Source organism: Electrophorus electricus, chromosome 3 (genome assembly GCF_013358815.1).
Source record: "Electrophorus electricus isolate fEleEle1 chromosome 3, fEleEle1.pri, whole genome shotgun sequence".
NCBI lineage: Eukaryota > Metazoa > Chordata > Actinopteri > Gymnotiformes > Gymnotidae > Electrophorus > Electrophorus electricus.
The window spans coordinates 14,456,857-14,483,027 of record NC_049537.1 but is presented as its reverse complement, the minus strand read 5'-3'; the positions used below and the strand labels follow the sequence as shown (position 1 = coordinate 14,483,027).

Sequence of the window (26,171 nt, the reverse complement as noted above, 5' to 3'; positions counted from 1 at the left end):
TATATATATATATATACACACACACACACACACACACATACACACACTGCTGGAAAAAGCGGTGTAACGAAAATGTGTAACGGCGAGGCATTAAGTTTCATCGCCTATGCTCAGTTTTACTCATACTCTGCGTCCACACTTTAAAGGTTCTGTTAGACTCGATTTCAATATCTAACTCTAAAGTTAGCTACATGGATTCATACTGCCATGCTGTCGTAAACTCTTCTGCTTTGTTTTGCTTTGCTTTGTTGTAAACAATTTGTTAGCTAGCAGCCAGTAACCTGTTCCAACCCAACCAACATACCACCTTTAATTTTAGCTAGCTGGCTTGCATAGCTGTCTACATAAACTTAGTATTAAAATGCATATTATGCACGTGACGAAAATAGCTGCAGTATTTGTCCAGTTTGCTTATCAAACATTTTAACTAGGATACTTTCTTTAACAAGGACAGTATTGATGTGAGGCATCACCGTGTCACCGCAACGGCACAACTGCTTACTAAGACTGATTATGTGAGCGATTTACAACCCAGTTCCATGAAGAACTTCGCATCTAAAGATTGGCCACACACATCTTTCTGACCTGCTTGTGCGTGATGTCAGCTAACTGAAATGTTTATGTGCTGAACTTGCTCCAGCGTGGATCTCGCTTCAACAGTGTTCTTGCACCGGAACTGGAGCGTTTTTAGTCGGCTTCTTTCCGTTCGCCTGCTAAATAGATACTATAACCTGGATCCAGGGTGAGTTGATTAATGCATCTTCTCATGAGATTAAGGTCACTTTTTCCCCCCCCCCGATTCCCGAGGGACGATACTGCCAGTAACGATTGAATAGAAATGTATTATCCGTGGATAATAATTATAACCAATTTAGCTAGCTAGTTAGGGGCCATGAATGTTTGTGAGCTAGCTACCTAGCAAGCGGTCTGGCTAACTGTTCAGTTGGGTTGGCTCCAAAGTTTTAATTCTGCCAACTGGCCGGCTGGCTAGCTATATAATGTAATGTATAGTTGGTTGACACCTTTACGTCTGTCAGTTATCTAATTTATGTTGGTATCTAGTATCTCTGCACTTGGTGGTGTTTGACTTGGCACTAGTTGATTAACGTTAGCTGAGTACGTAACTAAAGCTAACTAGCTAGTTTAGCTATCTTTGATATCGCTGGTTAGCTGGCTAGCTGTCTAGGTTACAGTTCCAGCAAGATGTTCTAGCAAATTATAAACACAGATCTATTAGCTAGCTAGTTAGTTAACATTACCATTCGGGGCTTCGTTTGCAAGTTGATACATTATCTAGCTAAATGTTAAGAAATTAACGTAACATACAAGCAAACATATTGGTCGAGACAATGCTAGCCCAGTAACGTTAGCTGCTTCATTGTACGTCACTATACTTGCTAGATAGTCTAGCTATGATAGTTAGCTTAGCTAACTACATTACTGGATAGCTAGCTAGACAGATAACTTAACATTACATGTATTGTTGCTTAATCACGTTACCTGGCATATATTTCTTGAAAATACATTCACTAGAAGCGAAGCAATTCGAATTTCGCTAACCTAGGTTAGCTATTTTAGCTAGGTTTTGTTATAGTCACGGCAGCGTGTCTAAGAAGGAAAACTCCAACTAAAATGGATGGATATAGGCTAACTTATCTAACGCTGGGTTAGGCTAGCTATAATGTAGCAATGTTTGTAATGGAAAGTACACCATGCAGTATTGATCCACTATATATTTCACTGCACCCATGAAAAGTAACTTTGTTACTCGAGTCATGTTTTTAAAAACAACAAGCTAACATTTATAGGCTAGCCTATAGGGTGTTATGAGAGAAGACAACATATTGGGCCTAAAGGCAAATGTGTTTTAGGTAGTCTCCTTCAGTAATGACAACTGTCACTTGAGTTGCCCCATTTCACTGTGGAACAATATGAAAGCCTACCCTGGAAGAAATATACATGCATTGAACTGAAATCTGAAATCTAATCAGTAATGTTCAACTTCATTCATTTGTTAGTTATAGTAACTAATCTTCATTGGGCGTGAAAATGTAATTGTAGCATGTGATGTCCCCATATCTTTTTTTTTTTTTTTGTGTGTGTGTGTGTGTGTGTGTGTGCGCGCGCATGCAGCAGTTTTAAGCTGCCCAATAAGAGATTTTATAAATGAAGCTAAGTCTAAACCCTTTTAACCCATCATTGCTTCAAAGTAAAGGTGTACATAGTTGCTGGGACCTAGTTTGAGTGCCTGTGGTACTATAGGTCATTAACAGACAGATGACTAAGTGTAATTGCTTGTTTGTTTAACATGTAGCTGTAAATGTTAGGCTAAAACACGGTCAATTGCCATCATACAAATTGTGAGCATTACATTTGTTAGACTGAAGAGTTGGAATGTTTATGGACTTAGGCGGGGGGGATAATAAAAAAATAAAATAATAATAATATTAGCATGTTTGCAGGTAAACAAACTGTATACTCGAGGGTTGTGTAAGCTAAAGGTGAGTTCCAATAGAAGGTGGATCATCATGTGGAACGGGTCAAGATCTGGTCCACGCGGAGGAATGCCATTTCGGTAAGGAATCATATGTCACAATGCCAAAACATTGTAATTTCCTTTGAATGCACTTTTTAATGTTCTCTCTTTGATGACATATGACTGAGTTCCTCAGTAACATGTATTTAAAATGGGTATATAATACCCCACAATTAACACTGGAAAATACTGACCTAGGTAATAGCAGGTTCATATATGCAAGTAAAAATCAGCTTTTTTGGTTCTGTCTAAAAATATCCAAAGTGAGAATACAGCTCAAACACACACACATTCCCTGAATTGTAGCCTGCACTTAGCAATTAGACTGTTTTAAAAATAAAGGAAACACTTTTCTTAATGTTTAAAATAGCTATGCTAATGGTGTAACATTTTGTAGCAAGTGAGATGAGACCTCAATTAGCTCATTCTATTTAGGTTTAGGGCTGCAACAATAGATTGCAACTATCATGTTATTGATTAATGACTTAATGGCCTTCCTTTTCAGTCATGTGATTGAAAGAGGTAAAATGGCTGTAGTGGACACTACAGTATAAAGTCATTAATGATCCACAGATTTAGCCCCTTTTGTTATCTAAAAGATGGTTTATTGTAAGATTGTGTAATTCTGAGCTTGCCTGGCATTGTGTCATGGAAGTCAGGCATGAGGATCTGATAGAAAACACAGATACTGCACTCACAAATGCAGCATGGTGATATATTAAAATTGTAGTCAGAAGTCAAAACATCACTAAATCTGTTTTAGTTTAGCAAATATAATGAGCAGCATTGGCTCAAGCGATAAGGTACACAGCAAAATGTTTATCTGGGTGGAATGTATACTAATAAACACAGGCCTGCTTGAACAAACAAACATGGATGTTTTTGAAAATGTAGAGAGATTTTCTCTACACTTTGGCCCTCTGTCCACATGAAAACAGCTTTGGATAACTAAAAAAGGTTTTGGAAAGTGCTATTGATTAAAACTATTTTCTGTATATTCATATGGACAGACCTATGTGTGATTTTTAATGGGCATGGTGAGCATGCTCTTCAGAGCTGTATCTCTGTGGCCTTTATTTTTATTTTTTTAATATAGAGCTGACCTGTCACATCTCATGCTGTCCTCAGTGCCATTCAAAATTAGTGCACGTGGAGTATTAAGCAACACCCTGTCTGCACTGTTTTTGAATGGCGTTGATGTTTGCATGAACCACCTCACTATTATCTGCGCAGGAAATCCTTGCATTAACCTATTGTTCTACTGCGTCAAATGCATAAAAACATTAAAAAGGCCCAGGTACTTGGTTGTCAAGTTTCCAAATGATGTTTTTTCCAGTATTTGGTCATCTGTATTGGAGATTAGGTTTTTCCAAATATTCACTATCTTGTCAGTGATTATCTCATCTTTGCTCAGCTGCAGTTGATCTGCCAAAGAGTTTGCAATTCCTGTGCTTGGAGAGTAGCTGCCATAATTAGTAAATAGTACTTACACATGTTGGTGATGTTCTGGTCAGTTAGACACAAGTTGTTTATTCCAAGCCATGTTCTTTTTATTCTATTTTATGTATAAAAATGAAAAATTATTTATCTGAATAATACATCATGTCTACATGTCTTAAAGGTCATGACTGGTAGATCTTTCGGTATTTGTTGGGTATGGGCTAATCAATGGCAGTTTGGAATTAAGTAGTCATCACTACTGTGAATCACTAGTAAATTTTAGTCCAGTCTAAATTTGAGGTCCCTAGATGTACTTCTCTTATTAAGGACAACCCTGCCTCTAAAATGTCATTTTAATATACGGTAGTTGTTAGAAACCCTTCATAAAGAAACCAAACACATTACTGAAGTTCTGTTTTCACATTCCATTTCGGATTTAACCCAAATAGAAAGAGCTGTTATCTGTTAGAAAATTAATTCTACATAACTTAACTGAACACAGGTACTGCTGTGTTTCCAATCTTGTGAGAGCATTTTGTAAATTCAGAAGGTGCTATTGTGCAAAAAAAAAACATTTATTCAGGCGTTGTTATTGCCAGTTTGCCACTAACCTCAACTTCATTTTACAGCTTGACAAGACCTGGGTTGTTGCAGACAAGCTTTATATCATGCATGTAATCTATTTGCATTTTTGAAAAAGTAAATTTTGATAGACATTTCCAAAAACACAGTTTGTGATGAAGCCACTTGTCATTGCAGTGGGGATCCTCGAGGGGAGATGTTTGAAGGAAGAGGTGGACCACCAATGCCTGGCTTTAGAGGACGAGATGGCATGAACATGGGAGCAGGGCCTCAGGACAGACCACCTATGGATATGAGGAGATTTGATTGTCCACCTGATATGATGGCACGAAACATGGGTCCTCTTGACAGAGGACGAGACCCTCCCCGAGACTTCTTAAGGCCTGGAAATGAAGTTGACATGAACTTTAGAAGACGTTTTGACATGGAGTTCAGAAACAACCCACAAAATCCTCCCGGTTTTATGGGTCAGGGTAGGCCACCTATGGATATGGGTGGCAGAAACATGCAGGCTAGGAACATGAGGGGTTCTGAAGATCAATTTATGGACATGAGAGAGAGGGACAGATTTCGAATGGACATGCCTGGCTTCGGTATGTCTCCTATGGATATTAGGAGAAGACTTCCTATGGAGCCTATGGACAGAAATGACAATTTAAGAGAAAAAGAGAGGCAACAAATAGGCAGGAATGATGTTAATGGCTTCAGAGGAGACATGCCTACACGTGAAAGATCAGGGATGGACTTTGAGAGACGAGGCTTTGCACCTCCTTTGAATTCTAGAGGAAGGTTTGAATCAGATATGGATTTTAGAAATCGTATGGGATCCTCAGGTGATTTTAGGGACCGATCTCCTCAAATGTTTCGAGACAATAATGGCACTCCTATGGATGTCAGGGCAAGACCTGACATGCCTCTAGAATGCCGTGATCCAGAGAAAGCTATGCTTAGAGTAGGTGAACCAACTCTAAGGGACAGGGAGTTCCCTGAGCCAAATGAAAACCCAGCAGAGTTTAGAGGAGATGAGAACAAATCACTCTCAGAGGAGTGGCGCAAGCATGGCATGCGTGATCGCGATGGTTTTTCACCAATGATGAATAGTTCGTCTTTCCCCAGAGATATGAAAGAACGATTTCTACCTGGACGTGGCAAGGAAGGTGAGTTAGGAGAGCCTTCCCAATTTAAAGATATAGATCGACCACCTGTCGTATTACCAGGAAAAGATCGTGGGACCTTTGTCTTTTCTCGACCAGAAAGAGAAGGTTCTACTGTACCAAACTGGGACAAGAATATTCCTACAGATTTTCCAGCTAGAGATGCACCTCAAACTATTCAGAAACCACCACTCTTGCCATTGGCTCCAGCACTAAAAAATCCATGCAGAGACAGTGATGGTCAGGTCTGGTCAAGAGATGAAAAGCCTGAAAACACTCTACCATTAAGTGGAAGACATTCATTCATTCCAGAAAAGAGTCTGCCAAACCAAATCTTGACTGATCAAGGAACCTTTAAGGGATCTAAGGATATGCCTCTTGAGCAGGGCCCCAAGAAAGGGAATCTGCCACCAGCACCCAGGGACCCTCAGAGTAACAGAGGAGAAAGACAAGACCAGGACTACAGAGACATTGACTATAGGACGAGTTCAGGGCGAAAATATGACTACATCCTTGGTGATCTTCAAGGGGCAGAAAAAAATTTGAAAGAATCTAAATTGACTGCACCTGAAAGACCAAATGACTCTAGTTCGCAGGTCAGAGAATAAGTCTTATGTCTGTGCTATTTGTCCTGGAAGTTCATAGTAATATTTTATATGTAGTATATTTATCTTTTCTTCCATGCATGTAGTACTATTTCTAATATAGAGTAGAGATTTATGTATACCTGGAGAATTACAAGCTTGGACCTTTTATTGAAGATATCTTGAACAAATTTATGGAAAAAAATGAGTTACTTTTACAGCATTTTGTTTGTTTTGGGGGGTTTATTTTCCTTGGTCTTTGTAAGTAATTGCATTTACGCTTAACAAAGGAAGTTTAACTGGCTGGTTCTTGACTGACAGCAATCATTATTTTTGTTACAATATGAAGTTTGGTGTTGAACAATTCTGTACATTCTACACCAAAGGACCAGGATTACAGGAGTGCTGGTGTTCAGGATAAAGTCTCAAATACCATTGCCATTTCTGGAATTCCTAAAACTGCTACAATGCAGCAGGTATGCTAGATTTTTAATGTCAATCTTGATATTTGTAACAGAGTACAGTAGAGGACAGTGTTATAGATTCTAATTAGAAAAAAGTTTTCTTTCTTAGATACTGGATGCCTTTGCCATTCGTGATGGAGTGCCAATGCAAGGAATGAAGATAAGGGATGTTGTTCCAGGTGAGATTTTGCATTTGGAAACTTCTGTAGAATTCGCAACATTTCGCTTTTCGCTATTTGAATCCTACGCTCATCCTTGTTCTTTCTTTTGACACTGTTTTCTGTGCCTTAGAGACAGAGACTTCAAAAAAATGCTGATTGGTTTTCTTTGTGCTAGTTTCTTGTTAAAACAAATGGTTCCCTGTCCATCCTTTGTGTTCTTGTGCTGGAACTTGTGCAGTTCTCCCTGAGCACCTTCCATCTTAAAATGGCTTGTGGGTTAAGACCTTCCAATACCCTACTCAGAATGTCCTAACATGGTTCCCTTTATCAACAATTCTTTTTATTGTAGCCAAAACACCTATGTGACATCCCTGCTTCTTAGTAAGGTGTACGGGTGTCACGTGTGGCCTCTTTTTGGTTCAGCTGTGAATCGTTAGCTATCGATTTATGTGAATAATTTCCCACTCCGTATACTTTTAATATATATACTGGAAATGGTTCCATGTTTTTTGCTTGACCAAAGGCAAAGTGGGGCCTGTACCAAAGCATAAACTTAATACTACTTTATGTGAATTTTTGTTTTGGGTCACACATTAAGTGATTTTAAACATGAAAACATGGTTTCATATCGTCTTCTCCATTGTGTCTGCTCCAGAATACCAAAAACCTCTGAAACTGGCAACTTTACATAATAGAACTTGCAGGCTTGTTTGAGTCAAAGGGATTTCTGTTTGCATATACAAACAGATCGCTTTTCATGTTGCAATGAGGTTTTGGTCAATTTTGTGGTTTTCAACAACAGACCATTCAGGTAGCGAGCATATATAAGGTGTATTTCATGTTGAATTTTGGAGACTTGAATGCTGTTTAGATTACAGTAGAAATTTTTAATTAACTCACACATTGTACGTGTGTATTTCTGCCGGCTATAGTGAGCTGCAGTCTAGTAATCCATCATATATTGCACTGATTCAAGCACCCATCAGACATGATGAACACAAGGAAAATATCCTAATACATTTATTTTGGGTATGTTGAAAGGTATGAGCTGTAACAGTTCCTTGTGCAATTGCATATACTGAAAGCAAATTTACTCGCGCAGTACTGATGGACACCCCAAGTATATGTACATTAAACAACAAGTCGCTATTATAACTTCCGTGATTCGAAAGTTTTTTTTTCTTCACGATTCTTATTTTGACTGGCATTAACTAACGCAAACCCATCTGTATTTCAAATGCTGTCCCCAGGTTACAGCTCCGATACGGCCTATGTGGAGTTTTTAAACCTCGAGGATGCTGTCCACTTCATGGAGTCCAACCAGGTGGCCCATCCTTGTCCCTCTACAGCGGCTGTCTTCAAAAGAAGAAGGCTTGGGCTGGGGCAGGGCCAAGGATAAAATGGGTGGTTGACAGCAAATGGGATGGAAGGGAAAAGTCATATTTCGCTACATGATTAAGTTAGAGTTATTAAGAGCTTTTACAATCTCTGAAATTTAATATAATTATAAGCAGCAGTCATATATATATATATATATATATATATATATATATATATATATATATATATATATATATATATATATATATATATATATATATATAAATAAAATGAGATTTAGATTTGCCATTACTTTTCAGAACTTGGATGAGTTGGTAAATGTGCATGACATGGAAACGACAGTTTTTTATTTGATATTGCAAGTTTTTTGCTCACAAACACTGTACCGAACAAATAAGATTTGACGCAGAACTGTTCAAGGTAATGTCGTTCATAAACGGATATTGTATCCCATTTTTTCGATTTCTTAAATGTTGGCATCTTGTCAACTATTTATTTGTTTTTTAACATTATGTATTAGACTTTATCTTTTTTGGTAGAAATTGTGGCTTAGCTGGGCTACAAGTAAGAAATTTCATTATAATTTTTCCTAACTTCTTTGAAGTTTACCATGGAAAAAATGGTAAATGGCTACTGGATGTCATCTGGCAATGGACTTCCTGGGATTAATATCTATATCTTGTTTTTTCCTATCTTAAACTGGCACTACATTTGATTTCTGAACCATCTGTGGCTGAAGCCTTCCTGCTTGCAGTGATGTGCTGCTTTTTTTCTTTGTAGTACTGTGGTACCAGTCATTCTTTACATATCCTGCCAGTTTCTTGTTCAACTTCTTGTTCGCTTTCATCGTTTTAATAACCAGCATTTTGATTCTTTGCAATTCTGTCACTTTTTCTGACCTCACTCTGTATTTCAAAAGTATTGTCATGGTACAAAGTGCACTGGTGAACTCGGCCTTCGTTATTGGTTTATTCTTGTCCTTTGCCGCCACCACAGACTTGAATCAGCCTGGTTTTCTCCTTTTGAGTTAGGACTTGTTAACCATTGCCTTTAACCACGTGGAATTCTGCTTTTCTTGTTTGCCCTGAATGGCTTGATCGTTGTTTCTCAGTATGTTTCCTTAAGGGTTCAGTTTGAGATCTGTTGGTTTTGTATGTAACTATATTATTTGGTTTTATACTTATAATGAGTGAATTTAACATTTTTCCAAAGCTAAGGCTGTTCTTCCCCCCCATATTTTTGATACTGATGTGAAGTGTGTTTTAAAGTTTTGGTGGTGATGGTTCTTTTACACATGGTCGCTGAAATTATACATGTCCTCATGGTTCCTGTTAGCTGGACAAGTATCAACCTATAGGGATTTTCTTTAACAATTTGTCTACTAGTTTTAACATCTGCTAGCAAACCACTAAATGTGTAGTGTTCTTATAATGTTTCTATCTTCTTGTTTAGTAATTGCAGTAACAAGGGTTTGGGCAAAAGGCACAGGGCAATGGTTGTAGCAAAAGGCACAGGGCAAAATGGTGAAAGAAAGGCAAGTTACTTTTATCTGGTCACCTATCTAGAAATGTCTGTCTCGTGGTACTGAGATCCTTTTTATTAACTTTCCATTCATGCATCTTTGTTTAGTCAACCTTTTGCCTGTCTTGAGACATTTTGAGTGTTAAGAGTTTAAGTGAAGTGAATAGGTACTGAATTTATCTTGTGGGACAAAAGGTATGCATGGTACATACAAGTATTCTTTCAAGGTGAGCTCAGTGTCCAGTTGGTTCCATCTTTGAGCTCTGTCTGTTGCTTGTTACAAAAGGATTAAAATTAGAACTGTTAGGTTTGGGGTGATTCATATATTTTACTGGCAGGCTACACCTTCCTCAAATCTTCGTTACATGTCAGCAATGAAATAATGGTATTGCAGGCTAACCTTGCTGGAACAATCACTATAATACACAGTTTCATATTTTACTGCAGTACAATGCTATAATGGGTAAATCAAATGCTTCTTGGTTGATTGCACTGTTTAAACTGTCGTCATTTAAAATATTGATTGAAGTAGACTACTGTTTTGTTGAGCTAGCAGTAAAATAGGCATTTTGTTCTTTTATGTGGAAGGTTTAAAGATTTCTAAGGAGTTTTTCTGACATTTGGGCACTTTGGAAATGGTTGATTTGGATACAGGGAACTAGGAGTGTTTAAAGCCTACATTTTGAAGTACAGGTCAGCGTTTTGTTTGTTTATTTATTATTGCAATTGGCCAAAATAGGGTTAATGTAGTAGCATTCTTATATACATACAGCCTTACAGTTGCCTTTTGTTTTTTTTTTTTATTTATTTTTAAATTTTATCTTAATAAACAAATGCATCAAATGCAAAAAGTAAATTAATTTAATAGACTGATTGAATGAATAAACAATTATTTTTAGAATCGTTTGTAATGGCTATCATATGTTTTATTTAATATTTGAATGCTTAGTAGTGTTTTGTTCACCATAGAGTCAGAATCAGGTAGGAACAGGATGATTAAAGTTAACATGTTGCAGTGGCTTCATTAGGGCAATCAGACATATAAACCTTTAAGGGGACTTGAGGAGCCAGAGTCAGTCAATTGTATCCTAGAACATTGCAAAAGCAGGTTTGGGATATTTTACAAATGTATTGCTATGTGGAGCACATGACATGCTGCACTCCATGCTTCTGTTTTTAGGGTGTGTACACCAGAGGAAAATGAGCCTGAATAATTGTGTTCTTTAGGCATGCATGTTCAAAAGGAGTTTTGAAAAGTTAAACCAAGGCCATAGTGCTTAGGTCTTTTGGTGCCTAAAAAAGTTTTAAAGCTGTTCATAGAAAAAAGGACCGCATCAGAATGTTATGTTCTGAGAGAAAATTTCAAATGGAAATTCATAATGTGAATTTGTCTTAATTGTTCATTTTTTTAGTTTTGAAATGATCAATCTGTGCCCTGTCCTTTGATATTTCCCTTTCAAGGGTGAACAACATATTCTCAGATATCTGAGAAAGATACATAACTAGTGTTATCACTTTTTAGTCTGCATAATTTAATACACCTGCGTGAGCCACATCATAATGTCATATCCTAGAAGTACACGTTTAGATTTTTAAACAAAGTCTAATTTAAGGTCACACAAGCTCAATTATCTGCAGATCTCATAACAGTTAATGTTCTGAAAAGAATACATATGGATTTCTAAAAAATGATCATATTTCTTTGCAAAGTTCTAGGTTTATAGATTATAATGCCTTTTTATGTATATTATGCCTGGAGCTTTCATTCCCCTTGGATATAACCCAACTGTCAACTGTCTCCTACCTCCCAGACTTTTTTCTTTCTTAATTTTCTTTCTTGAATTCTATGATGGTCTCATGCAAAGCCAGAAATTTGATACTTTAAACATGGCGTCAGATTTCATGACCGCTTGCTTGTCTCGTTACAGCGTGAATCGGTTAGCTCATTTCCTCCATACCGTCTTCACACTATTAATTTACACAGGTCTTCATATGCTCCTCATTCAGTTTATGCTTGATGATGTGTCTTGTCCAATAGAGACAAGAAATGGCAATTACACTAATGGGATATTAATTTCCTAAAATGTCAGAAGGGCTGGGGTTTGGGGGTTTTTTTTGTTTTGTTTTTTTCTTTTGTTTGGTTTTTTTTTAAAGTTGGTGTGTTGTTGGGGGTTTTTTTTTGTTTGTTTGTTTTGTTTTGTTTTTTAATTATCATTATTTTTTAAAGAAGGATCCCAAATCCTGTGACAGCTGCCTCCCCTTCGTAATGTGTCCTTGTTCATGGCTTTTTAAAGAGCCAGACCTGATGCATTCTGGAACAGGCCTTACCCAGACACATATGTAGGGGGGGAAAAATAGTCATTGACAAGATTATGGTCACTTACTGTTCCTCTTTTACAGGGGTCTGTTAAAGTTGGTAGCAAGACTGCTCTGTTGAAGTATATTCAGCCAGAGAGAAATGTGAAAGAAGAACAGGTAAACTTTTCCTTTTTGTGTACCAAGATGGTAGATTAATGGTTTAATGGATATGTGGTGGATGGATGTCAGATGGCTCCACTTGAAGTTGAATAGGAAAAAATGTTAACTTTGGACAGAAACATCAGGATCTGCCACCTAAAGTCCTTCCAACAAGCCAGGATGGCCTGCTACCAAGTCCAGTCCTGCTGAAACCCCTGAGCGCGAAGGAGGAAGGCCACTCCAAGCCATCCAGTGACCCTGACTCTCAGGGTGTGTGGCAGAGAAGTTCCACTTTGACTCCTGAGGCCTGGCAACAGCAGGTTGACAAGCAGTTACAGCAGCAGGAGGCCGAGAAGCAGACTGAGGACTGGGCCAGCCAGAGAGTTTCCCAGCACAACCTACAGCACTCCGATCCGATTTTCAAAGAGAGTAAGAGTGAGTAAAAGCTTTGTTGATATGCTGCAAGTGTTTAGAGACATTTTTTTTTTCTTTGGAAAAACTAACTTACTGCCAATGTCATTTTAAATTCACCAACACTTGAAATTCACCAACATCTGTTAATTGCATTTTATGTTGAGAATTGATAAAGAACAGAAAGCTTATAAATGTTATTGACCTGATCATGTTTTACTGCTCTGGGGTTGTCTGAATGTTAATGGATTATTATTAATGCATGTCATCACTTTCCACTGGAACATATGAGCTGCAATATGTGGATTTGGCAAGAAAGCAGGACTGGTAAGGCATCGTGCTTGTCCAGCGTACCAAGTAATAAGACAGGGACATCCTGCAAGTTTTCATTGACTCCTTCACAATTAATCGCCGAGGTTCTAGTTCACTCATTCAACTGCATTAAGTTAATGCTGATTAAACTGCATTAAGTTAATGCTTTTAATGCTGATTAAACTGTTCTTTGACATTGGAGGGTTTTTTTTTTATTTTTTGGCAAAAAAGCAAAAGCATGTCAAACTGTTAAGAGCTAATGTTTTACCATTTTTTGTTCTTTGCCTTGTCCTATTAGCAATGATCATTAAGAACATTCTACCCACCACTACGGTGGAGACAATCTTGAAGGTGCTGGATCCCTTCGCTTACCTTGATGAACGTAATGTCCGTCTGGTCAAAGGGAAAGCACCTGGATCCAAATGCTTTTGCTTTGTCGATATGGATTCCCATGAGGTAGAGTCCTTTTTAAATTGTAGTTGTCATTTGTTTGTTGTTTTTTTTTTATTATTTTTTTTATTAATCTAATCAGGCTCTAGTCTCTCTCTCACTCACACACACACACACACACACACACACACACACACACACACACACACAGACCTGCCACTTTTAGACACACTCCTAGGTAAACCTTTTGGAAGTCTGTTGCCATGCATAATATTATGATGCCATCCTCTAGTCCTTTAAGTTCCTCACCACAGGACCACAGTTAGAATAAAAATTAAAAATACATTGAATGGATGAATACATTTTAAATATGGTGCGTGTGGAAGTAACACGGAAAAAGAAAAGTAACACTGCTGTGCTGGATAAATCCTGTACCAGCTCTGTACACATAGCTCACCAATACCCTGTCAGTGTTGATGCTTTGTTGAGGGTGACCCACCATGTGTGTAATAAATATGCAGTCTGTAAATGAAACACGTGACTTAGCCATGGCCCTTTTATATACTGCTTTTGCAACCTTGTATCGTTACTATCCTTCAGCATGTGACACGGTTGGTGGAGCTGCTGACCAAACCTCGGCCTATTATGATTGATGGAGTCAGAGTATATGCAGAGGTAGCCAAGCCTCTAAAGAATCAGAAGTGAGTTCAAATATCAGACATAACCAGAGACTTGAGTTCATTAGTTACATCTGTGGTGTTTTTGTTTTCTTTCATTCCTTCTCTTAAAAAAACACTAAAATAGTATTTGTTTGTTTTTACAGCTACCGGAGGGACTATGATAAATCCAACACGTCTCTCTTAGGATACCCACCTGATGTGATGGAGGTTGGTAATTTGGCTGAAGGGCAGCTCTTGTTAGTCAACAAATATTTTGGTATCTGAAATCAAATGATTACATTCAAGATAAAGCAATACAATCTTACAAATTATCATTTTGCCTCTGGTACAGCAGCAGCAGTGCTACTCTCAGCCTTCCCACACAGTCTTGGGTGTCTCACCTGCCATGCAAGGTATGGGGCCAGCGGGGCATGCCTTTAAAATGCTTTTGAAATTAAACTACTTCCTCCGACATGTATTTGCAGAACAAAACATAACGTGTGTGTGTGGGTGGGTGGGTGTGTACCCCTGCTGACGCAGTGTGTGTAGCTGGGACAGATTCCTCCTCTGCTTCAGTTACATTCCAGAGCTCAAACCTAGCACACGTGAGTCTCACACACACACACACATTTGTTTAGAAGCAAGTCTCATTTAAGCTTTCTGTGAAGTGGAGGTTCATGGCCCTCTCTCTGGCACTGTGCAGGGTGTGATGTACTCTGAGACCCCTGTAGTGGAGCACTTGGAGCAGGCCACAGAGCACCAGGCTGTAGCTTTACCTTTACCTTTACCTTTACCTTTACCTGACCCTGTTCTCACAATCCCTGCAGAGGGATCTGAGGCCTACACATATGGTAAGATACCTTTCAGTCTGAAGTGCACCTGATAGAAAATGTTTGGGTTAAAAATCATATGGTGGTTGCCTTTGTGTCATTGTATTTTTATTTGTTTATTTACATATTGACTTTTGTATATAGGTCATTCCATGCTAATTAGGCATTCCAGTTCATCATGGATTTTCTTTAAAAAAGTGAAAACTTCTATTAAATTCATTAGACCATGGCCCTCTCAGCTAAATTTAATCACTTTTCCAACTCTCTGCCTGTGTATTATAAGCATCACAGATTGCCTATTATTGAATGGATTGGGTTGAAATTTATACTTATTTCATTATTGTGAAATATTCCACAACAAATAGTTACATGAATACATGTTGTAAATTATCCCTAGGGTTTCTTGGATGTTCAGTAGAAGTATTCACTTTTTCAACAAAAGCAATGACTTGAACTGGGAGGCGTAGCTGAGCTGGCATGAAGTGTTCCATGTGTGTTTAATTTCTGGAAGGAATAATAAAAAAAAAAAAGGGAGGAAAGAAAAGGTCATTACAGGGCATGTTACTTTATCAGTCTTCAGACCCATGTTTTTGTTTAATAACGTTACTCAGGTTTCTTTTGTCTTTTTCCTCAGGCTCAGATACACCGGATTTGTCTGCATTTTTGTATGATGCTACATCTGGGTTCTACTATGACCCTCAGACAACACTGTACTATGATCCCAACTCAAGAGTAGGTTGATGTATTGCTTTATGTCCTTAGATCCTTGCACTTGAGAGCATTATTGTTGGTATGGGCTTAGTAATTGAATTTATAATTGTTTTAAAAAGGCTATATCATGCGTGTGTGTGTGTGTGTGTTAGTATTTCTACAATGCTCAGAGTCAGCAATACCTCTACTGGGACAGCACCTCGAAAACCTACATACCAGTGGAAGGCTCCAGTGCAGATGTCCATGAGCCGAATATGGAGGCTAGTGCTTCTGTGGATGGGGCAGCAATGCCTGAGGTTGCTCTACTTCCAGCCATACCTCTGGTCGAGGAAGTCCGGGTGGCTCCAGATGGAACGCCAGAGCGGAAGGAGGATGAGGATGCTGCACCACGCTTGGAAAAGAAAGAGAAAGAGAAGGAGGACAAACCCAGGAGTTTGGCAGCATTCAAGGTGCAATCCTATATCAGTCCTAAACCTGTTACTGCACTCAAACTCAAGAAGCTTTTATTTTTAATTGCACTCCAGTGTTCATGTAATTGACTGACAGACTAACCAGTGTGTTTGGTGTTGAATTCTTATGTTGGATATCATCAGATTATGAAAGACATGGAGCGCTGGGCCAAAATCCAGAACCGGCAGAAGGAGAGTGTACGAGCTCCATCTCCTGTCCTCAAGAGTGGGGCAGAGGACAAGAAGGCCTCCAAGGCAGCCGATGCAGCTTTCGCCGTCTTTGAGCGGAAGGTCAGGGGATCTCTGATTTTTACAGCTGTTTTAAGAGGTCCCTTAGTCCCTTGATCCCTTAGTACCTTGGTCCCTTAGTCTCTCAATGTGTGATCCAGTAGGTGGTAATTACTTCATTCTCCCCTTTTGTTTTGCCTGCATAGGCCACAGTTGGAGATGACTTATTCAAAAAGCCTCTTGCCCCACCAAAGAAAGAGGAGAAAGGATCAAAAGTGAGCTTTGGATATACACATATGCACACAGTCACACCCCAGACTCAAAAAACACAAAAAAAGCTCTCATAAGTAACTTCACCAAGCTTGATGTTTGGCATTAAATATTACTGTATCAGAGTTGTTTACAAAGCGCTTCTTCCTCTATTTTTTTCAAACCCTATCTTGGCAGCGCCCTATGGGCTCTCTGGGAATGCTAGCAGCTGATTATGCTGCAGGCAGCGATGAAGAGGAAGAGGAGAAGACAGAGAAACCAGAGAAGCCAGAGAAACATGAAGGGCCTACCAAGAGCCAGCCAGAGGAGAAGGAAGACCGGCTGACGGACTGGAAGAAGATGGCCTGCCTACTGTGCAGGAGACAGTTCCCCAACAAAGACGCCCTCATCCGCCACCAGCAGCTCTCAGACCTGCACAAGGTACTTGCGTGCTCATCTCCGTGGCCTATAGACAAACACCTTCTGCTTTTTTGACTTCTTCCTCTTCATTCACTCACCTTTTTTTATTGGTAGCAAAATTTGGAGATTCATCAGAAGATTAAAAGATCAAAAAGGGAGCTTGAAGCTTTGGAAAATCAAGAAAAAGAGGTAAGCGGTTTCACTTCTGTGCTTTAAGGTGCAGTGGTGTGATCACATCTTTCCCTATAACGTATAACAACTTTATAAACAGTGGCCAATTAGTATTATTTCTTGAATCGGTTATCTGAAGCAAAGTCTAGTTGACATTGGCTTTGTCATCTGACTCTGAGTCTGGTGTTTTAGCTGAGTATGAAGGAGACTAACAGTCCACCTGAGGCGAAGAGACGAAAACCACAGAACACATGGGGCAGCAGTTCCAGGTACACATTAAAAGGAACCATTTTTAGCTGCAATTAGTGCGTGATGCACCACAATTGGTTGCCTTTGGCTATTTTGAGATATGTCTGTGGACCAGCTGCTAACCTTAGACCTAATCATTCTGTGCTTTATAGGGACACACACAAAGTCAGTGAGAGACCAGGTCTAGGTCTGGAGACCAGTGAGGTGAGCTGCTTCCCATGGGTTTCATGCCCTGAAGAAAGCAAATGACCTATTATTGCAGTTTATAGTTTCCTTTTTGGACTATCTTTTCCTCTCTGCGTACTCATGTATTTTTTGTTTGTTTGGTCCCCCTCTAAAACAGCCGAAGAAGAAGGAACCGGTTGTCTGGAACTATGCCACATACAAGCAAGCCGTACGAAAGGCTATGTTTGCCCGTTTTAAAGAACTGGAATGATTGCCGTAAAGGGAGATAAATGGATTAAAAATGGATTAAACACGGACTGGCAGACACACACAGTAGAAAGTATTTCTGTAGGCAGCTCATTCCAAGCTTTACTTTGTCCGCTAACAGACAATTCCTGGTGAATCATTTCGACTGATCCCCATTTTGTGTTATATCTGTGTGCCTGTAATTGTTAAGAATACATTTTCTCCCAGTCGCCAAAAGTTCTCAGTTCATTTTTGTAGCTCTATTGTTCAGGGCTTTTAAACGTTTAATTTTTTTTTCTTACCTGATCTCAACATTATCATGTGGTGGTGTGAGGTTTTTTTTTTTTGTTGTTGTTGTTTTTGTTTTTTTTTTCTCTCTCTCGTTTTCTTTTTTAATGCAAGTGTGAGTTCACAGCTCACATAAAACTATCACAACTGTAGTAGTCCATGTGTGAATAAACTGTCTCCATGTGACTGCAAACATCTGCTTTTTAAGTCTGATCTTAATTTTTTTTTTAGCTATAGAGATGTTCAAGTGATTGTTGAATGACTATGTTGAGGAATGTCGGCAGCATTCAAGGAAACAAAGAACAACCTCATCTCTGGTGTTTCTTTCTACTGCTGCTTAGACTCACAACCTGAATTTACTGTGTGATTGGAATTTTTATCATCAGTGACTTGGGCAGGATGGCGGTGGCTATGACCAGAAAAAAAAAACTATGGTCTAATATTTGGGTAATGAGTTAACATGTACTGAATGGCTGCTTTATTAGAGACAACTGTCCTTTTGAAGATTGGAAATTTCCACTATGAAATTTGGATACCTGACTCCAGAGTGCAGCATAAAATCAGGTTAGCAAGTTTTCCGTGGATCAGTTTGAGTGTGAATCCACATTAGAATGGGGAAATTGAGTGATCTGAGCAACTTTGAATGAGGTATGGTCATAAGTGCTGGACTGGCTTGGGCCAGTGTTTCAAAAACTGCTATACTTATGAGGTCTTCTCATGCATGGTTGTCCAGAGTCTACCAAGAGTGGTTTGATCGAGGAACAACATGCAGCAAAAGAGGCTCCCATGCCTGTAAACATGTTGACAGAAGAGACGGTAATATGTCAGAATCATTTTGACAAATAGGCAGTGCAAAGTCAAGCAGATTACAGCCAAATACAACGCTGGTGCTCCAACTGATGTGTCTGAACCCACAACTTGTTCCTTAACATGGGCTAAAACAGCAGACAGCCTATTTGATTGCTATTGGTGTCTAAGGGAGAGATAAATCCAAAACTCCAGTGCACAAAACGGCACAGAAATCATTGAGCAGTGGAAAAACACCTGGACTGGTGAATCCAGATTTCTGTTGCACTGTGCTGATGGGAGGGTCAGAATTTGGCACAAGTAGCATTAATAGATCCTTTCTTGTCAGGTATCAACAGATCAGGCTGGTGGAGGAATGGTGTTTGCAATGTTTTCTTGACACCCCCTGGGTCCCCTAATACCTTAGCATGAGCATTTAGACAGTAGGGCTGCTGGTTTTTGTACTTGATAAAGGCTGGACAACAGTGATGTGCTGTAAGATAACTTTAAGCATTCTTTGTCATAGTGATCGTCACAGTGCCCTTGAGATGCCACCCACATTAAGGCTGTTAGAGTGGCTGATGGTACTTCTTGTTCATTTTCAAAAAAGGATGAAAATAACGGATACAAGACAGGGGCCCAAGAAAAGCTTACATGTATGTTGTCATTGTTTATGTTTGGTGCCAATAAGTAATGACTTCTGATCAACATATACTGTTTAATATGGCTCCACAGTTTTCAGACTGAGAAACCAACCCCCCTGCACATATCAGTGCCAAGCAGCTGATGTCTTCCTGATTTCTCCTCTGGGTGTCAGTAATGAGCTGTTCTGCTGTGCACTACCTGGCATTAAAAGGTCTATTGCATTAAAAGACCATTGGCATCATGATGTAAGCAAACTAATGGTATTTTACTTTGCAATCTGGACAAAAAAGAAATACAGCCATGTAATTCTACTGTAATTTTTTTAACACAGCCAGTGAATTCCTTACTGTTAAAGGTGGAGTTCTTTTGAGATTTGGAGGTCTATGCCTCTGCAGTATAGTGTTTCCCCTAATTGAGCTCAGAATGCTGCTAGTGTAGTGAACTACACAGTCGGTGGCCCACCATGGCTGGAAGTGAAGACCAATGCTCCAAGATGGGTCTTGTGCAGTCCCCGGTAAATTACTTGTATTTTCTTTTTGAAATTTAGTATTATTTCCCAGTATAATTAGGGGTAGCACAAAAATACTAACATATTTCAGGCTCTGCCAATCATGAAACACTGTTTTATGAACAGGGTCTGGTAATGTTCCTTAAATGAGCCTCATGTTTCTTGTTTTTAGCAGGTCACTTGTACCCTGACATGTTTGTAGCAATTGAAGCAGTGACATAATGAACACATGTTACAAGTCAAAGAGAGCAGAGGCTCCAGGATCTTTAGTCACAGCAGTTAGGGTAAAGGTCAAGGGTGGTCATTTGCTAATACATTGCCAATTCCTGCTACAAGAGAAGCCCCCAATCATGCTACAAGTGAGTGAACATTTCTTCAGCGAATACAAATGTTGCACTCCATCCATTCTGCTTTGCTTGCTGAATGAGAAGAATGTGCACTTTCACACTGTTGTTTTTGTGATCATGTCTGAATGACTGATAAGGCAAAATGGGGGGAAAAGAAAAGTAAATAAGCTGAAGGGGTGGAGTGGAGATTTGAACCTGTCCACCTTCTTGATTTGGTTTAGTTCAACCACCACCACTACCCTTTTACTCTCCAAATAAATACATTTTATAAGTGATGGCAACATCAAAGCCGAGGAACACAAGAAGCTCAAGAAATACCAAGGGCTGAGAGAAGAGCTGGAAAAGTGAAGGTGAAGGCAATGCTGGTTCCTGTGGTAACTGGAGCAACAGAGGCTGGGACCATCGAACTGGGAGAATGGCACTAACAGATAACAGGAACAACATCTTAGATCTCTGTCCAGAAGAGTGAAGTCCTGGATATATCTCATCTAATTGATTTAGTGGAATAAGGCTATACAGATTTGCAGAATGAGTATTGGTTTTCTACATTTTTTTCAGCATTTCCTTTAATGTGTAGATGACTTTTGCTGGTAACAGTGTATAATGTGAAATAATGGAAAAGATCAGTTTTACAGGCTATTTAATTAGTCATTACTAAAAGCAAACAATTTAGCATCTCTTCTGGTCAAGGTGTTTTTGAGAAAAGGACTTTAGTCATCTGATGAGCTCCCACCATTTTGTTCTCCTGCATTCTGCTCAATTTAGCATCTCTTCTACACATGGGGCTCACTGTTGAAGGCTGCTACAGAATCAGAATCAGAGTGATATTTTCCCCATCACCTTCAGTGAATTGTTCTTTCATATAATTTTACCAGTTTAGTTCCTGCCTTTAGCATGGTGTGATGTTCTTCTATGTTGTCTGTTACCATTTTTTTTCTGATTAAATTGCCACTTAAGCTTTTCTATACTAAAGTAAAAAAAAAACAAAAAAACCCATTAGTTCAGCTTCATGCATTATGCCCCAGCAGTGACCATAGGACTTGGGTTCCTCCATAGTGCGAGACCATACGATGAATCTGGTCTCTTGTCTCTTGTCTCTCCCTTAGTCTGTTCCAGTCTTGGTCATCAATTTTGGTTACATCCTTATAATGTGTTGTGGCAACCTGATTCTTCTTTGGTAGTATTAGCATTTTTCTCCCTATACTAATTGAATTAATGAGTTCTGAGCTCCCCAAGTAGGCAGAAATTGTTAGTATTTACAAGGGTTTATTCACATATAAAGACCTCACACAATAAAAAAATAAAAATAAAAAAATAAATAAGTAAATAAATATATATATATATATATATATATATATATATATATATATATATATATCTGAGTAAACAGAATATAACAGTGAGATGTAGCTCATTTGGCTTTGTTGTGTGCTTTGCATAATCATTTGCATCTCTCCTATCATCTCCATCTCCTTTTCTCCCTGGTGAGACAAATATCGCACCTCTTTCCTAATTATCTCATAGAAGATCAAATTATGGGGATTCAGCACAAACCAAGACCTTCAGAGTGTAGGGTGAAAGAAGGGGGCCAGGGAGAGTGACTTTGGGGGTGTGGGGGTTTTGTATCCATCACATGTGCTTGTTGAGTTCTCTGAGACAGCAGGAGTGTATGTGGAGGCTGTACGGGGGGCCTCATTATCCCCAGTCAAAGCTCCTTTTCTCTGAGAGAGACGGAGACCAGAGGGGGTCCTCGGCCAGCCTTGAGGTGGTCCTCAAAAGAGCGCACAGTTAGAGGGACAGAAAACGAAAACCAAATGATAGCTCTCGTTGAAGAAGCATTTGCAATTTAAATTGACATGTGGTTTGACTCTTGTGTGCTTTACATGTTACTGTTCCCCATCCTCCATCCCCACTCCTAATAGGTAGAGGCATCTGTCACAAAAATGAACAATATTTGAAATGTCATTCTCTGGCTGTTTTTATCCAGCAGATTCTGGTCTGTTCATATCAAGAAAAACTCCCAAACGATGAAGTCATTGTGAAACACCAGACTTTCTACACATAATAGAGCTTCAAAAGCCTAATATCTTTGAATTTTCCTTAAATCACATTGATATTTCATTAGCAATTGGGAAGGCCTTGGCCACAGGTCCCTGTGCCAAGTTAAATTAAGATATAAGCACAACTGTCATCAGTATTCCAAGTCTTAGTAAAAAAAACACTGTTCTGATGTCATAGTGGACCAATAGTTTTCATAATTTCTGCTACACCAACTTTGTTGGTGTAAAGTCAGAGTAAAAACTATTGTAGTAGGAGAGTCACAGTACTGATGTATAATAGCGGATGTAATGTCTATGTATAGCAACATTGTCACTTGTGGAATCCAGACCCAGATCCAGAAGCAAATAGTTAGGGATATGTATGTGAATGGTGTCAAGCTTGTGTACATCTGTATGAGAAGAGGATAGGAGACCACACTGTACAGCACATTGTAGTGGGTGTGTGACAAAACTCTGATTGAGGGGGAATGTTTGGCAGTCAAATTTTGACTTCTAATAATCTAAAATTCAATATAACATGTTTTACTTTGGATCCAGTAGGCACTTATGTTAAGGCTCATGTTAAGGCTCTCAGATGAAGTCAAAATGATTGAAGAAGTTTTGAGACTTCTGGTATGAATGGTTTTTAACACAAGAACAGAGAAGCCCTGATGGTGGGATGCATTTTTATTCTTATTTTATATGCATCTTTTCAGTATGTTTTTTTGATCAAATTCTTCTCCAGTCAATCAGTTTTATGACCAGAGTAATAAAGCCTTTTAATTGTTTTTGAATATGCACATAAATCAGGGTCCTGTCTTTGTTGTCACAGTGCTGTCATTTTAGTTGCTATGTATAATATAATGTGTAGTGCAACTATTCTGCTCTCTTACTGGAATCTGGTAAAGACAGCAGCTTAGCTCACTGCATAACAATTTTTACATAGCTGAGCCTAATCAAACCTTGATTTTAATGTGATAAGTGCATTAGATTACTTAATTACATTCAAAATCCAATCAGGTAAGCATAGACTTGCTTTCTCTATTGTAATGTGAAAAGCTCACATTCTTGTTGTTTATTGGTGGTCTTGAATATGCATGAAGTTATATTGGATTTACAACCCCAGAGCACCATTTTACTGAGTTAATAGATGAAAATCTACTAAATGGTTTTCTTTCATTTTTGTGATTCTCTAATGTAAAACCTAGGTCCACTCCATTTTTCTTTGATTTCATCATACCCAAGTATGGGTACATGGCTAACGGTGCTGGTATAAATGACAGTTTAGTGAATTTAATGTGGCTTTGTGCGAGGTCAACTAAACACTCTAGCTATAACTACAGACAGCCAGTAAGCAAATGGACAAAGCGAAAAAGCAACAGAGCTCAAGCTAAAGCTAAAATTGGCTTGGGCTTTCAGCGGCAAGGAAATCTCTGTAACCTGAAGTCATTCAAGAGTGACATGGAGTTTTAGTTGTTTTTTTTTCTTTCTCAACAGGATATTACGGTTTATGACTTTTATTATTGTTAACGTCAATATACTATGTAACATTTGAGTTTTAAAGTAAAACTGCACTCTCTACAATCTTAAGCGACGTCCTTGCAATTGGTGCCAGATTACCAAATAAGTAGAGTAGGCTCCAGCCTATGGGCCCCATGCCTCGTAGGGGCCCCGTGACATAGGATAAAAAAAGAAAATGTATTAGGAGATGATTTGGGGGTGGAGTTTTCGACTGCCTAGGAGTTTTTGGCACTGTTTGCAATTACATCTTTCCTCTACAAAGGTCCAAATCCTCACAATTTATGTACTGCAGTATATATGTAAATAAACACATAAATTAATTTAATTAATAAGTTAATAAATTAATTTGAAAAATTAATTAAATCAATGTCACCAGCCTTCAGTGTAGTATCAGCATAGTCGCTATTAGCTATTTCCAGGACTGCACTCTTCTGCATGGAAAATTCAGGTGTTGTTCCTGGGATCTGCTGGAGCCATTCTGCCAGTTTGGGGACACAGACCCTAGTTCTTTGATTACTGTTGCCTTCATCTTCTACATCTTTTCCAGCTCTTCTCTTAGCCCTTGGTATTTCTCAAGCTTTTTATGTTCCTTGTTCCTGATGTTGTTATTGTTTGGGATAGCCACATCTATAACTTCGGCCCTCTTATGCTGTTTATCCACCACTACTATGGTTAGCCATTACCATTTTTGTCTGTCTATATCTGGAAGTCCCACAGGATCTTAGTATGATCATTCTCCATTACCTTTGGGGTGTATCCCACTTTGGCCATGTAAGAGAATCAGAAATCAGAATCCCAAAACAGTGCACCATAAATATTGGTGGATCGCAGGGATACACAAAAAGGTTGTTTTTTCAGTTTTACAAAATCAAATATGTTTTTCAGTTTTTGAGTGCGAAATAGCCAGCTCTGCCCATTATATTAATTTCAAGCATTGCATCTTAATTCTTAAACCTATCTCTGATTAAAACATGTAGATGCTTACCACACCTACAGTTATGAGTGTAAATAAAGTAATACCGAAGTAAAGAAATCATATCTGCCAACTCCATTGTCAGTGAAGAGTCTGATGTCTGTTATTTGCTTTGGCCTTCTGTAATGAAGCATAATCTCCTCTGACAGGAGATTAATGGCACCTCTTTCCCTGCCCTAACACTACTCCAGAAGGGAGGGGGAGATGTATGAAGGGATAGAAAGAGAAAAGAAAGCCCGCAGTCTGTCATCATGCCAAATTGATATGGGTATGGGTTAAACGGGGTCACTTGAAACATCACTAAACATTTTTTGTCTCTTTCACAGACACAGAGCTGTTTGCTCCCAGTAATTTGTCAAACTTTTGCGTTCTAAGATTGGATGTGTTCGAGTGCACTAAAAACATTATTCAGCGTTATAATTGTGAAAAAGAAAAGTACAAATTCTGTCTCCTATTTGCTTTCCTTATTTCTCTTCTCACTGACTTTCTTTCTCAGCTCACTGTTGCAACCCCTTTAAGTCCTGCGAACCCAATCCGGCTCTTTGTCTTTACGAATCTTGGAGAGTGGAGGTAATGCACACGGGGCTAGTTCCTGACACTAGCATTTGTTCTATAGCCCACAACAGCTGCTGGATTGCTTTGCAACTCTGTCTTGTGTTGATGGACTAATTGTTAATCCCTATGTGTGTATGTACGAGGGAGGCAGTGAGAAGGGAGTGAGAGGCTCTCTCACAAATGGCTGACACTCAGGCCCCATTGCTTGCATTGCAAGCCTGTACCTAACTGCATTGGGCCCCTAAACATGTACCAAATAAGGCAAGTGTTGAAAAGGGCTTAGAGCAGCAGGCCTCCATTTAAGGCTGCGTCCCAAACCAAGCCTCAATGACCTGGTTTGCCATTACTTTACTAGCTGCACCTACAGAGTGAGCATGTGTAGAATGACAGGTCTTTCACTTTAAAGGGAGTCTGCCAACAGTGCCTAAAGCTACCTAGGAATTTAAAAAATATGGGTTGAAAGAGAAGGGAAAGTAACATGGCACCTTAGACTTTCTTAGCTGAAAACAAGCCAGTTCTGCTCTGCTCTGCTCTGCTGCCCTGGCAGAAGAACATACAAGGTTTTATCATCTTGTTCAGATTCATCATTCCACGGATGAGAAATCTATCATCACTGTCCAGGGGAGAAGATTGTTGCAGAAAACTCTGATGGAATTGTTCACTGTTCTCTCTCTCTCTCTCTCTCTCTCTCTCTCTCTCTGGCTTTTTCTCTAGAATGCCTTGGATTGGAAAACTCTTCCTGTCACCTGAGAGTATAGCCTGAAAAATGTGTGTGTGTG

General features: G+C 39.0%; 1 protein-coding gene across 1 annotated transcript; it reads left to right on the top strand.

Annotated features, from left to right (window-relative positions):
- The first annotated feature begins 377 nt into the window (after positions 1-377).
- LOC113571591 (RNA-binding protein 6) lies at positions 378-18,213 on the top strand. The gene is made up of 23 exons (XM_027000616.2): positions 378-742; positions 2,463-2,575; positions 4,736-6,308; positions 6,683-6,772; positions 6,870-6,939; positions 8,172-8,245; positions 12,184-12,258; positions 12,378-12,675; positions 13,262-13,419; positions 13,954-14,054; positions 14,177-14,240; positions 14,365-14,425; positions 14,553-14,617; positions 14,716-14,863; positions 15,477-15,574; positions 15,706-16,002; positions 16,147-16,293; positions 16,437-16,505; positions 16,678-16,920; positions 17,014-17,088; positions 17,263-17,339; positions 17,472-17,523; positions 17,663-18,213. Exons 2-23 carry the CDS (start codon positions 2,529-2,531, stop codon positions 17,753-17,755), a joined length of 3,975 nt encoding a protein of 1,324 aa, XP_026856417.2. The 5' UTR covers positions 378-742; positions 2,463-2,528; the 3' UTR covers positions 17,756-18,213.
- The last annotated feature ends 7,958 nt before the right edge of the window (positions 18,214-26,171 follow it).

What these genes read in the sequence shown, in the direction of transcription:
- LOC113571591 (XM_027000616.2), top strand. Translation starts at nt 2,529, where the DNA reads ATGTGGAACGGGTCAAGATCTGGTCCACGCGGAGGAATGCCATTTCG. An exon ending in ACCCACCTGATGTGATGGAG is followed by an intron (nt 14,241 to 14,364) that starts GTTGGTAATTTG and finishes CCTCTGGTACAG; the next exon opens with CAGCAGCAGTGCTACTCTCA. An exon ending in AGAGCTCAAACCTAGCACAC is followed by an intron (nt 14,618 to 14,715) that starts GTGAGTCTCACA and finishes GGCACTGTGCAG; the next exon opens with GGTGTGATGTACTCTGAGAC.